The sequence below is a fragment of the Python bivittatus genome, unplaced genomic scaffold (assembly GCF_059951505.1).
Source record: "Python bivittatus isolate LINGU-HERP-01145 unplaced genomic scaffold, Pbiv_v1 ctg000070_np1212, whole genome shotgun sequence".
Lineage (NCBI taxonomy): Eukaryota > Metazoa > Chordata > Lepidosauria > Squamata > Pythonidae > Python > Python bivittatus.
Window position 1 is genome coordinate 15384691 of NW_028277034.1, and position 17826 is coordinate 15402516.

At 41.2% G+C, this 17826-nt stretch overlaps 1 protein-coding gene across 1 annotated transcript in view; it reads right to left on the reverse strand.

The window, feature by feature from the left end:
* Positions 1-16705, reverse strand: part of TLL1 (tolloid like 1) — a 136924-nt gene extending 120219 nt beyond the window's left edge. Inside the window, exons 1-2 of the mRNA XM_015888475.3 lie at positions 16571-16705; positions 15571-15849 (exon numbers count right to left, since the gene is read on the reverse strand). Of these exons, the coding sequence (XP_015743961.2) occupies positions 15571-15733 (163 nt within the window). The 5' untranslated portion in view covers positions 15734-15849; positions 16571-16705. The remainder of the gene's footprint in view (positions 1-15570; positions 15850-16570) is intronic.
* Positions 16706-17826: the final 1121 nt, after the last annotated feature.

A 17826-nucleotide genomic window follows, 5' to 3' on the forward strand; every position in this document is an offset into this window, starting at 1 on the left:
AGATTTTTTCAGGGGTGTATGAGGTCCTAAAGCCTCAAATTGTGTATTCCTGCTTTATGATACCTCTGAATGGCAATGGGATATGGAAGGAAAAAATAATAATTATCCTGAATGATTTGGATCTACATACTAATTTTACAAACTTAATGGATTGAAAACTGCAACATAATCAGTTTATAAGCAGCAATTTTCACTTATTAGGCTAGATAGGGCAACACTGTAGATGGTGAATGGTGAGGAGTAATTATGGGCAAAGATCCCTCTGTTCAGTTCAAGATTATTTTCAAAATATTTTCCAAGAAATGAAAAATCTGAGTTGCACCTCAAACGCAAACTTTATCATGATCCTGATGATATCATTGTGGAGAAAGTTAAAACTCAGTTCCCGTACACATGCTTTCCATGCAGATATTTCCAAAGTCAAATCCAAAAACATTTAGAGAGACTCAGTTTTCTAAGACAGAATAGGGCAGATCCCAATGAAGACCAACAGCTTTAGAAAGGATCCAAATGGAAGAAAACAACTAACAGCATTATTACTTTTCTGCAACTGGACTTTAGGCATATGTTAAACACATGAAGGAAGGTGTCATTAATACCCTTATATTCATGCTGAGAGTGAATAACAGTTTAAATATTAATTCTGTCCAAGTTTATATTATGCTGGTATTAAAATAGCTATAATTTAACAAGCCATATGTTTACCTCATTAAGATTTTTCCTGATTAAAAAAAAAAATCAATGCCTTTTCAATCTTACCATTGTTTTTGTTAAAAGGTTTATTTAAAGAATTCATATTATTTATAAATAATGCATTATTCCTCTTATTATATGTACAGTCTTAATTACTAGAATTGCAAATCATGTTGAAAGAATATAGACTGATTCGTTGTTGGAAAGGAGCTCCTAATGAGTTACTGAACATAAAAGGAAAATCAGTTTCTATTTCTACCATCCAGTTTTCTCATCCCCCTTAATTATTTTAAAAATAATCATTTTAATCATTTTAAGCATATGGATATTACATACAAATAAATGCTAAGCAAAAGAATCCCTAGAAGCCAATATAAGTCCACATGGCATCAGTCTGCATTGATTTAACTTACATATTAACATTTTCTGGTCCTCCCCAATTGTTGGACAGGAAAATATCAACAAGGAGGAACCTAGCTGGCTACCTTGCTTGGTATGACAAAATAGTTAAGGTGTTGGACTAGGACTAGGGACACCCTAAGAATGGGAGCTCATGGGTGACTTTGGGCCAATCACTAGCTCTCTAATTTATCTCATAGGGTTGTTTTTGTAGATAAAACTGTAGGAAGATATGATATGTATTCTGCCTTTTGCTCCTAGAAAGTGGGATATAATTTTAATGAATAAATACAGTGGTACCTCTAGTTACGAACGCCCCTCCTTATGAATTTTTCAAGATACGACCAGCTCCGGCCCCAAAAATTTACCTCAACATGCGAACTCCGCCTCTACTTACGAACCGGATCCGTGGCCATTTTCCCTGCTGCCACGCGGTCGCGGCTTCCTGTGGGCAAGATCGTGGTAGCAAGGAGACGTTCGGTGAGGCTTGTGGTATGTTTTGTGGCGTTTGGAAGGTTTTTGTGGCGTTTGGAAGGTTTTTGAGGTTTAAAAATAAAATGCATATGTTTCAGAACTGTTTAGCTGTATTTACATTGAACCTTATGGGGGAAATTTACCTCGGGGTGCGACCAAATTTGGAGGGCGGATTAGCCGTATTTACATTGATCCTTATGGGAAAATTTGCCTCGTGGTGCGACCAAATTTGGAGGGCAGAACAGATTAACCGTATTTACATTGAACCTTATGGGAAACTTTACCTCGACTTGCAACCAACTCGAGTTGCAACCAGAGTCACGGAACGGATTAAGTTCGTAACTAGAGGTACCACTGTACATGAAAAAATACTTAGTAAGTGCTATATTGTTTACTCTTGTTCAGTCATGGAGTGATGCATGTTGTTTGCTCATTCAAGCTCACCTTTCTTCTTTCAGTTTCACCTAACACTAAAATGTTACCCAAACCTGTAGTATTTCTCTTCCTCCTCACTCTTCAGGATCTGCCTGGAATTGCAATTAGTAAGGAAACACTACAGCTGATAGTACAGCTTGGCCAGATTTTAATCTAAAGAAACTGCTGGCACTATACGAACAGTTCAAGCCTAACTCTGTAATTTGCACAGGCTATGGGTGTGCAAGAACCTGGGAGTGGGCCAAAATCATGTGACCTTAAGAATGCAATTTAAGATTACATAAACATGGATATCTTATCCAGGCCAGAAGCTGGGCTGAAATAGGGCAAGAACATATGCTTCTAATATCATGCTTTTCAGAAGCATACATGGAGTTCAGAGAATGCATCAATTGGTCCATTAGGTGTGGATCCACTTTAATTATAAAAAAATCTTTTTTTTTTAATGTTAAGTAATACACTATGATGTGAGCATTGTTGATTTAAAAAAATAATACAACCAAGAGTATTACAAATATTCATCTGACATTTTTGCTATTATGCTAAGACACACTACCATAAACAAGAGCATTTATGCAGCTAATTGCTTCAGAGAGCAGCCATGATCCTCTGAAATAAATCCCTTTGAAAAATGTATCTGATATTCTTGCCAATAAAAACAATTATAGGCTAATTATCTATTCATTTCTGGCTCTCTTGTCAAGCAAATATCACCTAAGCAATGTTAAGCATCCAGAGCAGATGGTTAATGACCAAGTGTGCCTCCCCTTAGGCATCACCTTTCACATAACTCAATAAAATAAGAGCCCAAAGCTATTTTAGAGCAAAAATGATCTCTACATCTTTGATTCTTGACAATTTCGCTTTTAAATATTGAAGGGGAAAACCACATTCTTACATCACAGGAGCTAATGCTACCCAGTAGAGAAAATGCAACATCTGGGATTTAGGGACTTGATGTATCAACTCACTGATTGGCTTGGACAAGTTCCTCTCAGACTCATTTCATCATCTGTAAAATACAAGTATCAGAGTTGTTCCTCTTCAGAACACAGGACAAAATACAGCTGTGTGACAACTTGTTAGGCCTTGAGAACTGCATCATTTTTTATTCTTTCCTTTACTGAATATGCTTCCATAGATTTCAAAAATCAGTCCTCAAAAGTTATATCTCAAAACTAAAGACAGGAGATTCAGGATTTCACAAAGAATTTAATCTGTCACATCTTCCTAAAAACTGTACTCTCTTGAGATAAACTGTTGTCTACAATATAGCCCTCTTTCACAAGAAAATTGCCTCACTAGCAAGCCAATAAATAAAAATTCCACATCAAACAAACCATCAGACCTCTCTATATTTATTATTTTATTTGACACCATTGTGCGTCATCTTTCTGCCTACTAGTGTTTTGATCTTCAGTTCATTTTTCCTTAAATTTACCTGAAGTTGGAAGGTTCACAAATTTACCTAAGGTTGGAAGGTTTTGTAAACTGAAAAGTTTACAAAATTGAGAACCTACAGTAGAGCCTCCATAAAGCCCAAACAGCCTAGTTCTCCACATTAACCATGTTCTAAATTATAGAAATGAGAACTAGTTTGATCTAGTTGTTAAATTTCTGGATTAGGAGCAGGGAGTTCTAGTCCTACTTTAGGAATGGAAGCCAACTGGATGACTTTGAGTCAATCTCTTTCTTTCAGCCCTAGGAAGAAGGCAATGGCAAACAACAATGACAAACTGCTTAGACTGCTTAGACATATCCAGGCAGATACAAGTATTCAAGGTGGACTTGAAGGCACAATATATATCTCCCCAAATCCTGCTATGTTGCCTCATTGTGGTAGTGAGGGGTGTTCTTGGGAGCGATGAGTGAAGAATGAGGGGAATGACAACAAGAGTATATATTTCCAGCAAGGTCACCCAAGATGTGAAGGTCATCTCAGTTGCCCAGCTAAAGCAAGCAGGAACCTATCTTGGACAGCAGCAATATAGGAAGACGCTGGACACAGACGATCATTTTAGTGACATCATTTCAAATTGCACAGGAGAAGACAATGGTAAACCACTCTTGTATTTTAACAAGAAAGCCACAGGTATAAGACAAAATAAAGTGACTAAGATATAGCGCCAGATGTTGGGTCCTTCAGGTTGGGTGACACTCAACACACACTCACTCACTCACTCACTCACTCACTCATTTATTTATTTATTTATTTATTTATCAAATTTGTCACTGCCCATCTCGTTAAAAAAAGACTCTGGGCAGTTTACAGAGAAGCTAAAATCAGTTAAAAGTACAATATAAAATAGTCCTGAATAAATAAGAAACAAATATAGACCAAGAGTTGATGTTAACTGGCAAGTAGCTCAGGAAGCGAAATCAGGGTGCCAGCCACCCCCAGGATTAAGATTTTTGTTGCCCCGTGGAAGCTGGCAGAGCCAGATCTTTAGTCCTTTCTGGAAAGTCAGGAAGGCAGGAAGGAGGGGGTTTCCATTATATAATCTTGAGCATATTCCCACCATTTTCAAGGAAAGCATCAGGAATCACTTTAAAGACCTGAACCTCAATGATATGGAACCAGAAGAATGAATAAAATTAAAGACATAAATGAAAGAATGAAATCAAAGAAATCGTTAAGGATGAATGTGAGAAAAGACTATGAAAGACCAAGAAACAGATGAAAGCTAACTGGATGTTAGAACAGAAGATGGATTTTGCCAAGAAGAGAAGACAAGCCAAAGCCAAGAAAGACAAATCCCAGGAAGGAATTTTACAAAGAATTTCAGAGAGCTATTAGAAGAGACAAGAAGTAGTATTACAATGACATCTACAACAACATTGAAGATGCCTCAAAAAAATAAGGAAAATCTTCTAAAAGATCTCCAAACTCAGAAGGAGGTTACAACCTTGAATTAGTAAGCTAACTGACGCCAATGGGCAGATAGTAACTGATTCAAAGAAGACCAAAGATGAAAAGAGTATTTATTATTTATTTATTTATTAAATGTATCCCTGCCCATTCTCCCCTTAATGGGGGACTCTGGGCAGCTCACAACTCATTAAAATAATAAATAAAAATATAATTACATAAAACCTAAAACCTATACAAAACAATTACTAAAAAAGAAAGAGTCCAGGAGGCCAATGTTTCAAAGCAGCAAATGCCAGGGCTCTAAGGGGCTAGCCAACCCCACACCTGATGTCTTCCCTCCCCACCCCAGGCCAGATGGCAGAGCCAGGTCTTCAGATCCTTCCAGAAGGCCAGGAATGAGGGGGCCAATCTCACCTTCAGGGGCAAGATATTCCAAAGAGCGGGGGCTACAGCAGAGAAGGCCCACCTTCTGGACCCCACTAGTCAGAGCTCTTTTGCCAAGGGGGTCTGGAGCATGCCCTCTCTGTGTGATTGGGTGGGACGGGTTGAAGTCATGGGGAAGAGGCAGTCCCTCAGGTAACCAGGTCCCATGCAATGTAGGGCTTTAAAGGTGATAACCAACACCTTGAATTGGACCTGATCCCATTCATCTAAGGCCTCTAAAAACTTGCTTCTTTCACCCAAAGATTCACCCAAAGATAGATTTTCCTCCTATAAGCTATGCCAGCAAATCTGTAGAATGACAAAGTGGCCATGCAGGTAATGGTTTTCCATGATTGCATGGAAGTGAAAGCTGGACTTTGAAGAAGCAGGAGTATTGAAGAGTATAGTATTGACACTTTTGAATTTTGAGGTTGGAAAAGACTCCTGAAAATACCACAGATAGCCATGAAAACAAACAAATGGCTCATCAAACAAATCAATCCAGAGTTATCACTCGAGGAGCAAATGACCAGGCTCATGTTAACATATTTTTGACACATTATACAAAGACCTAGCTTTCTTGAAAAAAAGTCTATAATTCTGGGAAAACTGAATGGAAAGAGAAGATAAAGACCACTAGCAGCAAGGTGGATGGACTCAATTACAGTGGTGATGGGTGTACTGTTGGAAGGCCTGAAAGGGACAGATCATTGTGGAGAAGGTCTATCTATTGATTACTAAGAATCAGCTTGATGGCACATATTCAATTAAAAAAAAAACTGTTGAAGCAAATGAACAGATCTGCCCATAAAGTTAAACAGACTGAAACAATGCTCTCAGTTGGCAAAAGCTGAATCAGAGAGCACTGCTAAGATGGTGAAAGAAAGAGCTGTGTTGCCATTCCCCTTTTACATTAGCCTACTGTCAGGTATGGTGGGAAATGCTGCCTCATCAGTTGGATTGATTCAATCACCAGCTTGGTCAGTTTCTGTAAGTGGATGGGAGAAAGGGCACCATCCAGTCTTGCTTCAAATTACAAACTATCTGAAGCCAACCAAGTGATAAACTGCTTATCAAGTGGCATATGGCATATGGATGTGGGGAGCCTTAAGAAGTTGAGCAAAATGAAGACAACAACTAGCCAGAAAATTTGTAATAGTGTAAGAAGATGAATCAAAAAGATAGAAGCTAGAAATGAAATGAAGTACAAATGAAGACAGTATGGATAACTTTCCTTTCAAAGAATGAAGTATTTTGTACACTGTAAAATGAAGCTAAAAATACCAAAGTAACTTTGCTAGCATGCATTTTCACATTTGATAATTGCTATAGTTGCAACAGAGATAGAAATGGAAGAGCCATTCAAGACTGAGCAGGGGTTTTTTGTTACTTCTGTGGCAAATTCTTTGCCTAGAAGCTACACTCAGGCTCTGTAACACTTGAGTCTCATCACTATACCTAGATTAGAGGCATCTTCTGGCTACCTAAGACTGTTCTACTATCACAGAAAGATGGTTTCCTTTTGTCATTCACACCTTATTTATCTTGTCTGGGTTCCATCAGAACTACTGAATCTTTAGCTACCAAACACCAACCTTCAGTTGCATGACAAAGTAATTAAGTTTGTTTTACAATATACAGAAAATGAATTATGGGATGCATGTATTGCAATGCCCTGATTCCTTAAAAATGAGAGGTCTCACCATTCTTCCTTTAAATCCCAGACTAACTAGCTGATTTATAGTATTCTTGCACAAAGTAACCCAAGGCACAGGTAGGGCAAGAGGTGGAGTTTGAGGAATTTCAACCAGTTTTTAAATGGGGAAGGGCAAGTTATTGTTGCAGCCTGCAAATTGGATAAATCCACCCACGCACATTAGCAATCCCCAGAATGCAGGGCAGAATGCCACCAGAAGCCAGGAATATGATAGCTGCAATAAAAAGCTGTACAGTCCCATTCCACTAAAACTAGGTATTTTTCTCTCTCCACCAGAATCGTCCATAAATTACTAAACTCCAATCAAATGAATAGCTAAAATTTACTGGTACTCTAAATAATGTATATTTCCTTATATATACCATTTACTCTGTATGAAATATTAGAACAAATATTTTATTATTAATATTAGAGCAAATTAATATTAAAATATTAATATTTTATTAATATTAATAACCAATTTAATTAACATTAATATTAATAATGTTAGAACAAATATTACATTTTAATATTTTTTAAATGTCACAAACATGAGTAAGTCACTTTCATTCGTTTTCATTCACCCCTATAAAATTCAGAGCCTCTTACCTTATGAACGAGCATTTCACTATGTGACGACCATTAAAGAAAATATTTATAACTGAATAAATTCAGTACTCACTTTTAATACAAACTATGCAGTAGTACACAGAAGATTAGTGCTACTATAGTTAAAGGGACATACTACCAGTTAAGTGAAATAAGAACTGCAAATAAGCTGCAACCCCACACATAGTTACCTGAGAATAAGTCCAACTGAATACAATTGACTTGCTTCTGAATATACATTTATTACATACTAGATTACAAACCTAAGCATATTTATTTGAAAATAAACCATACTGGTAGCAATGGAACTTGTGTCTGAATAAATCAGTGGGGATAAGCAGCCAAACGGCAGCACAAAGAACTAACTGGGAAGAAGTACATTGAACTCAGTGGCACTTCCATGTAAGTAATTTGCTCAAGACTATTCAGAAGCTTGAAAGATGGTCAGAACGACTGTGATACTTAGAGCACATAGAACAATTTATTACTGAAATGTAATTATTGTGTTTCTGATCAAATAAAGAATATTTAGCAATTTATACCAAGATGGCACATATATTTAATATTAGAAAAAGGAGTTGTTATAATAGAGCATATTTGGCCCCATCAACATATAAATAAAAATGACTAACAGCAACCAAACAACATATACCAGGGCCAAGCCTCAAACCACTGAGTTTAGAGTACACCCATCACAACTTAGACCACAAACCACTTAATCCCATTCTTTCCTAAAGAATAAATCATTGGAGGATTGTGGCCAACATGAACACTAACTTTGGCTGAACTACATCTCAAGGAAAAGAGCAAATAATGTAAATGAAGTAATAGCAAAATTTAAGCACTTGTTTTAAATTCCAACTGTCCACATGGACACAGATTGCACAGAACAGCTCTTTCAAAATAATATGGTACGTACATCATATACACAATCTACAAAGGTATGTCATTCTGATGTAATAAACCATGACCCCATTCCTGGTGCTGGGAAAGCCACTGAGCAGGATTAAATGGATCCAGTATTAACTTACTCAAGTCACTTAAAGAGCATATAAATCTAAAACACATGTCTTGCAATCAACAGATGTTTCACTAGAGTCTGGAAAAACAGAGATGTTCCTTTTGACATAACAAAAGTTAATTTAAAGAATATGGAAAAATATTACAATAGGTGAACATGGGCATTTAAATAGCTAGTAACCAGATACAGTATTTATAAATACTGTATGTAAATTAACAATATAAAGCACTATTCATAGAACAGAAGGCAAGTTTTGTATCTTATAACCCATTTTACTGCACTGCAAAATAATAATAATATCTATTTTAAAAAGAACTCATCTACATTTTTTTCTTCAAGTTCCATAAACTGATTTAATAAGTGAAAATCATTAAAGAAATTCTTGCTTCACGGGAAGCAGTTGGCCAGATTTAGGTTTTTCAAAGGGAGGATGCTAGCAATTCCTCTGGAAGATACATGGCAGACTTCTCTCTAGATTGACTCCTTCAGACAAGCATCTGAATTCTTTCTGACTCTAAAAAGAAATACCCATTTGGAGGAATTAGTCTTCATCTCCCATTATTGCTTCTCCATAGTGGGAAGCTGGGATTTAATCCTTTTTTCATGTCCTAATGTGGCCTACAGAGAGCCAATTTGGTGCAGTGATTAAAGCACCAGGTTAGAAACCAGGATACCCACTTCTAGTCCCACCTTAGGCACAAAGCCAGCTGGGTGACCTTGGGCCAGTCACTATCTCTCATCCCTAGGAAGCAGACCATGGCCAACCCCTTCTGAAGATCAAGCCAAAAAACTACAGGGACTAATCCAGGCAACTACCAAAAGTCAACACTGACTTGAAGGAATAATAATAATAATCCCCCAGTGAGGCACTACCTTGACATGGTTGTGGGGCTTGTGTGCTCCGAGGAGGATGAAGCTATGCCAGAGGTTCAACCATACTGGACAGGTCTCATCAGAGGAGCCAGACAAAGAGTGTCTCTCCCATAAACAATATGGTGAAATGTAATTTACATAAACCCATACCGAATCAGTCGTCACCCAGATCAACAAGGACCACACTAGGTGTTCTAGTTCCTGGACATTGGGTGACAAATGGGCTGCAGGACTCAGGACTGTTGGCTGAACAACCAGGGTCAGCAACTGCAGAACTACTGAAAGAAAAGTTCTTTACCTGTCACAAATATACAAAGATTGAAAACAATGAAATAATGATCGGCTATTATAAATCAAGTCCCACGAGAAAAGAATATCTGAAAAGAATGCACCACTTCTGGAAAGAACAACATCCAGAATCAGAAATAACAGAACAGAGGCTAGCAGATCAATGTCGATTTATAACACAAAATAAAGTATTCACAGAAGTAGAATTGAAAGAACTGCAAAGGTCCACCCAGGGCAAAGAAATCGAAGCCTTGCCAGAAGTAGCTCAAATAGTAGAGCCTTCTCAGAAAGAACAAAGCCCTCTAACTAAAAAACAAGAGGAACTGAAAGAAAAATAACTGAGCATCTAGAACAGCACAAAGAGAATAGAATAAGGTTGTCTGCATTGAAGCTTGTCACAAAGCTAGCACAAGTATTAAATGATGCCAATACTGTAATATCAAATATAATCACCAGCTCACTGCAAGAAACAAACCAACTAACACACAGCATGACTGCTGTTATAACTGAATACCTTGGATGCAAAATCAACAAACAAGAAAAAAAAGCCAAACAGTGCACTACCAAAACGGAAGATCAGGTTGGAAAATAAGATCAGCATGCTAAGAACAGACGCAAGCAAGCTAGAACAGATGAAAGAAAAGAAGCTGAAGAACAATAAGACCAAAGAATACCCGATCAAGAAATATCATCTAGAAACAAGGAAGATCAAGGAAGCACTGGAAATAAAAAAGCAGCAAATAATAGCCATAGCCAAGAAGATCAGCAAATACAAATCAAGAATTGCACACTATAGGCAGAATCTCCAATTTCAGTAGAATCAGAAATGTTTCTACCAATCCATCAATGGAGAGACTGCAATGAACCACTCAACACCTACCAAAGAAGAAACAGTGCAGTTCTGGGCATAGTTATGGGACAACCAAAGAAATACAACAAGAATGTAGCTTGGATAAAGGAGGGAGATCGGAATAAAAAAGAAGCTGAAATGAAAGAACTTGTAATAATGGTGGAGAAAAGGGCAAGGAAGATCAAGAGTTGGTCAGCACCAGTTGAAGATGAACTGCGTGGTTTTGGTTGAAACATCTGACTGCTCTGCACCCACTAATTGCCAAGCAGTTTAACAACATACTGCCAAGAAGGTGAAATTGCAGATTGGTTAACATCTGGCAAAACCTACCTGATAATGAAAGATCCAGCAAAAGGGGCAGCACCAGGCAACTACAGGCCAATTATCTGCTTGCCAACAACTTTCAAATTGCTAACTGGTGTGGTAACTGATACAGTCTAACAGCATCTAGTTGTAAACAAGCTCTTTCCATCTAAGCAGAAAGGAAACCGCCCAAACTCCAGAGGGACAAAAGAACAGCTCCTAACTGACAATATGATTTTGGAAAACTGTAAGAGAAGGAAGATCAGCATGAATGTAGCTTGGATTGATTACAAGAAAGCATTCGACTCCCTGCCACCTGACTGGATAATCAAGTGCCTAGAAATAACAGGAGTCAGTAGAAACATCAGAAGCTTTGTGCAAAGATCAATGGCACAATGGACGATGCAGTTGCTGGTCAATGGTGATAGACTGGGAGAGGTTAACATCATGAGAGCAATCTTTCAAGGAGACTCATTACTGTTTGTCATTGTATTGAGTCCTCTGTCAACAATACTGAACAAGTCAGGTCAAGGCTATCAAACATCAAAAACATCTGCCAGGTTATCCTACCTCCTTTACATGGACGATCTGAAGCTGTATATGGAAAAACACCATCTGAAATGGAATCGCTGCTCAACACTGTCCAAACATACAGCCAAGATATTGCAATGGAGTTTGGACTGGACAAATGTGCCACCCTGACCACCAACAGGGGGAAAAAAGTGAAAACTGAAGGAATCAAGATGCCCAATGGAAATAACATCAAGATTCTGGATAAAGAAGATGACTACAAATATCTGGGCATGCTTAATGCTGACAACATCAAGCACACTGAAGTCAAGAAGAAGGTTAGTAGTGAATACATTAGAAGAATGAAGAAAATCTTAAAGTCCAAACTAAGTGGCAGAAATACCATCAAGGTGATTAACACCTGGGCAATTCCAGTCATTAGATATACAGCTGGAATAGTGGATTGGAATCAAGTTGAACTAAAAGCCCTGGATAAGAAGACCAGAAAAATGATCACAATGAATCATGCTGTTCATCCATGCAGCAACGTTGACAGACTCTACTTACCAAGGAGTATAGGTGGGCATTGAATGTTGCAAGTACACTAGACAGTTGAAGAAGGAAAAAGGGCATTGGAAGAATATCTGAAGGACAGTGAAGAAGATGGACTGAAGCTAGTATACCATGAAGGCCTACTGAATACCAAAGAGACCAAACTGGCCTATAAGAAAGGCTAAATGAAGAACAGAAAAGAGGCATGGCAAGGCACAGTATTACCTGGCCAGTACACAAAAAAACTAGCAGGCAAAGCAGATAACAACAACACCTGGCAATGGCTAAGAGCAGAAAAGTTGAAGAAAGAGACAGAGGAGCTAATTCTGGCTGTACAAGACCAAGTCTTAAGAACAAATGCATATAAAGCCAGAATTGAGAAGACAGCAAATGCTGCCTCTGCAAAGAAGCTGAAGAAACAGTGGACCACCTAGTTAGCTGCTGCAAGAAGATGGCACAGACTGACTACAAACAACGGCATGACAAAGTAGCAACAATGGTGCATTGGAATATCTGCAAGAAATACCATTTGCCTACAAGCAAGAACTAGTGGGACCACAAAATAGACAAAGTAATAGAAAATGAAGAAGCTAAAGTGCCCTGGGACTTTAGAATTCAAACAGACAAGCGCCTGCCACACAACACCCCAGACTTAACAACTGTTGATAAGAAAGACAAAAAAGCCTGGATAGTGGGCACTGCAATATCTGGAGACAGCAGAATAAAAGAGAAATAACTGGAGAAAATCACCAAATACAAAGACCTGCAAATAGAAGTAGAATAACTGTTGCAAAAGAAAGCAAAAATAGTATCAATAATAATAGGCACCTTGGGTGCAATCCCAAAACATTTGGAGCACCACTTGAAGACCATCTGCACTGACAAAGTCACCATCAGTCAATTGCAAAAGGCAGCTTTACTTGGAACAGCTTACATCCTGTGACAATACCTTTAACACCATCAAATCCAGTCTAAACAACTGGCTGATTGTATGACCAACAAGAACAAGAACAAGAACAACAATAATAGTAATAGTAATAGTAATAGTAGTAGTAGTAGTAGTAGTAATAATAATAATAATAATAATAATAATAATAATAATAATAATAATAGGAAGGACTCAACAGGTGGATAAAAATGCCAAATCCAGTCTAAACACCTGGCTGACTGTGCAACAAACCAATAATAATAGTAAGGTGTATAATTAATTGACTTTTCCCCTCAATTATTCTAGTTAAACTTGCAATAAATAAACCATAATTTATTGGCAGATGATGGTAGGGACTAATTATTACATACTGCCTTCCATGAGTCAGCTCTTGGCCTTCCTAGTCTACCCAAACTGGCAGCTGTTCTCCTAGGGTTCAGGCAATTTGTACAGCTCAACACAGAGATGCCATGGATCAATCCTGGGATCTTTTGCATGCAAAGTTTATATTCTGTCATTGACTAATGTCCTCTTTCTTCAATTTGGACAGAATATTCTTCAGAATGATTAATTTTAAATAGTCCTTTTATACTGCTAATTTGTCCAACCCTAAGGCTTGGGTCCAAACTAAAATACTTGCCTTTTGATGCATTTACTGACAAAAATTACAGTATTTCCTGGTTTTGACAGTCTTGAATTTTCTTTTAGATCATTCAATAGGTCCTAAAGTAAATGCTAGTTCAAGATCAAAATCCTATGTATATCTATCTATCTGGGAGTAAGCCTAACTGAACACAGCAGAAAATTCTTTTGAATAAACTTAGGGCTGGACTGGGAAAAGGTTATTTCTTGGGGCAGCTTTTATACAACAAGGAAACAAACACAGGCAATTACATACAGAACATGTTATGACAGAATCAAATTCAGAACATAGTTCAATGAGTTAGGTACCAGCTATCAATTAATAAGAGGGTGGATTGTTCCTGGATATTTTTGCAAGATTCACCTGTGTTCCGATATAACATCTTCCACATTTTTTTTTCTTTTTAAAAGGAATTACACTGTACCTGAAATGGCACCTCAGCCTTTGCTTTGAACTCTGTAAACCTGAAAACCTTCTATCTTTTGTAGCAGCTGAAACCTAGAGGAAGGGGGGGGGAGGGGAGTCTTTCCTACATTAAAAAAACAAAAGTGACTCCCCATTAAAGTCAAGGCCTTATCTAAAGAGCAAGTGCTCCCATATCCAGCAGCACTGATCTGGATAATGAAGACTGGTGTTGTCCCTTCTCTTGAGGCACCTCCTGAATCTTCCCCAGCCTGAAGCCCTTTAGAATTGTTCTGCGGGATTACAGTTCCCACCATGCCCATAGTGGTGGGTGAAGAACAGCTTCCCAAGATCTAATTTTGCATTTCCTACCAAGCCTAACACCTGGTGGTTTAAAAGGGTGGCTGTGTTAAGAGTGCCTACCCATTTCCTCATTCCAAGGTTCAGAGTGCAGATTTGCTCCTTTCAGATAAAGTGGCTGCATGTGGGTGCCCCAGCACAGTGTTACTGTGCACCGGTTGTGGGGACAACAGAGCAGTATTTACGAGCTACCATTGCTCACGTGCAGGATTGCTTAAATTGGTAAGAATGCTGGGAGAGTTTTCATGTCACACACAGATTGTCATCAAACCCTGCCCAGGAATAAACTTGCTAAATTCAGTGCATTCAGCCTTGAGTGCCTCCCTTACTGCTGGATGGCCCCCGGGACTGTAATTCTCGCAAGTTCTACCCAACTGATTCCTTGAAATAACAAGGCTTCAGTCGCACCTCCACCATAAGCAGCTAAGGCATAAACACAGACTTTTCCAAGGCTCAGCCCAGGAATAACCCACTCCAGTTTGGTACGAAGGTGTAATAACAAAGAAACAGCAGCGCTCTTCAGGCTTGCGGAATGCCTTGCCCTACCTATTTAAAGCTGCTCTTCATTTATGGGATTAAGGGGGCACGAGGCAGAAGAAGAGCCTTCCGGGTAAACCTGACCTCTTCTCAACTTCCATCTCAGAATTAAAACTCATGACAGGAGCACGGAGCGACTCCCTTTCCTCTTCGACTCGTCCACCCCTTTCGGTTAGCGCAGCAACGTGGAGAAGCGGCGTGTGTGCGAGAGATGGAGAAGAGAGGGACCCCCGAAGGATGACATTTCCAGGAGTCACCGGGGGCAGGGGAAACAAGCGCCAGATTTCCCCTTCCGCCGCTTGCTCTTTCCTCCAAGGCTTGGACAGCAGCGCGGCTGCCAAGTGCAGAGGGTGCCTGGGTGCGGGAAGGAGGAGAGAGCCGGCTGGGCCGGCGGCGAATCCCGAGACAACAGGTTCTTGGAGATCTGCCCCCAGCGGCTCGCGGTGCCACTCTAGCGGAATCCAAGTGCGCCTGCCCCGGCTTTTTCCAGCTTCCTCTTGGTTAGGAATTTCTCACTTCGTTCCGAAGCGAAGGAGGAAACAGGTGAGCTTCCCCTCTTCATCCCGTTCTTCCGTCCCATTTAAGTCACAAAATCTACCCGCGGGGGGAGAGAAAATCCCTCTCTACGGGGAAGCGCCGGAGAAAAGGCCGGGGCAGGGCGACTAGCACGAGGAGACTAATCTCGCCTGGGAAGGCACTTACCGGCTTTGCAAGGATCCTTGTAATCTATGGCTTCAGCCTGATCCTCCTCGCTGAAATCGTAAACGTAGTCGAAATCCAAGCCGGAACAGCGGCAGCGGGAGAGTTTGTTCCAGAGGGCCACCCCAGCCAGCCACAGAGCCATCCTCCAGCAGAACATTTTCATGCTCCTCAGCGAAGAGATGGGAGAGGGAGGGAGGCGAGGCGCCGGGTGCCAGGAGCGGCTGAGCGTACGTGTGGCGGAGGGGGCTGGAGAGAAGCGGGGACTCACGGCTGGCCGCCCTGCAGTGGGGAGAACGGGGAGCGAATTTCTCGTCCGCACCGAGAGGCTTCTCTTCTCCTGGGGGGTCGGACCCGGAGCTGGGGCTTCCCCCCATGCAAATGAATCGGGAGGGTGCCGCGCGCGTGGGCGTGTGTGGGTGTGTGTGCGCGCGTGGAGGACGAAAGGGTCCGACCCTGCTCTTCTCCGAGCAGGCGAGGAGGGAAGTTGCAAAGTGGAGGGGCGCTAGCTCGCCCGCCTGCCCTCTCACAGCGCCGAGCTCCCCTCCTCGCCTCTGTCAAAGGCCAAGCAAACTTTTCTGCGTTCCCGCCACAGCCGCCGCCGGGGCTGCAGCAGCAGCAGCACGAGGCTGCCGGGGGCTTCTCTGGCCAGGGCTCGGCGACAGAGCCAGGTCGGTGCAAGAAGCCCTTCTCCCGGTCGCCCCTTGCCGAGCTTCCCGCCGTTCCCGATTTTGCTGCTGGGCGATGGAGTCGGCTGCACATCAGCAAACTGCCGAGGGGAGAGAAAGAGAAGCCCAGAGAGGCGTGGAGGGGACGACCAGGAGCACGGCAGCCCTGCAGTGATGGCAACGCGTCAGCAAAGGGGAGAGGAAGGAAAAGTGCAAAGGCTTCCCTCGTTTTTGATTTTTCTGAGTTTCCCTGCCCCCGCCAGTCCTCCTCCCCTCCCCTCCTTTTAATTAGCAAAAACGTCCAGCAGAATCTTCGCCGTCAGCATCCTGCTTACTTATTCCGACCAGCAGGGCCGGGATCCGGGCTGCTTCTGATCTGCTGCTCTGATAGCCTTAGGAAAACATGCGCGCCTGTCCGGTGTGCCCCGCTCGCCATACAGCTGCTGTCTGTCGAGATAAGCGGAGCGGAGCAGAACTTCACGGAGCAGACGGTGACCGGAGCGGGGGAGGAATCAGCCGCGGCGTGATTGCTTCGCAGTGGCCCCCGAGGTCGCCCGAATCCGGAAACAGAGAGATGGAAAGGAGGTTCGGCGAGGGTGACAATAACGGTGATGAGGAATAATTGCAGCGCTTTTCCCCGTCTCTGCCTCTTTCGCTTTCCGCTGCCAGCGTGCAAGGCGCGAGAAAGGGAAGGAAAGTTGCTTTTGTTTTGTTTTTTTTAAGGCGTCCACCCGTTAGTTGAACGGGATATAAGACGACCATTGATCGGCAGAGTTCAGCCAAGGAAAGCAGTTTCAGCTGTAGGCTTAAAAAAAAAAGTCACGCGAAAGCAAGCGTAGAATTAGGAGAGCTAAAGAATAGTGTTAAACAAAGCAGGTTGTGCATCAGCAGCAAACAGTAGCAATAATTCTTGCAGGCGGCTCGGCCCTGGCTTTCCAGCGGATGCAAAAGGTTAGCGGGGTTTTCAGAAGCAAAGTTTCCGTCGTAGCTTCATCTCCTTCCCTCCCTTGCTTGGAAGTGCGTGCTGTACAGTGGGTCGCAGCGATCAGTCTCCAAACGTAGGCAGCGTGAGGGCTGGATTTGTTTTCTAAGCCAGTCAGACGAATCAGCGAGTTTAAAATCTGACTTCAGCCGAGCAGCCTGAAAAAATAAAACGGGGAGCTGGACTAAGAAAATACAACACGGAGATAGATCCCAAAGGGGGCGAGGAGGGGGAGTAAAATACTTCATTTTATGCCTAAGGTATATAAGGCACTATGCTTGTATTTAGAATGGGAGCCATGCCAAACTGTCACAAGCTCATGGGTTTATTGTAAAAAACAGACAGACTTTCCTGGTCTTCATATACAAAAAAGGGAGGGGGAGGGAGACTCTAGTGAACTGGATTTTTCCAAGTGCTCGTGTTAAGATGTAACACCTAACTGGGCGATGCAAAGGAAGAGGTTCTGTTACCTTCCTATAAGCTGGGATGCTAACAGGTTGCTTATAGTTGCAAAAACAGTATCTTTATGGCTATAGCCATAACAAACAACTAAGTAGACGTTTACAGGTTTCCTCCGCTCCCTGCAAGATATTCAAGACAAAAAAGCAT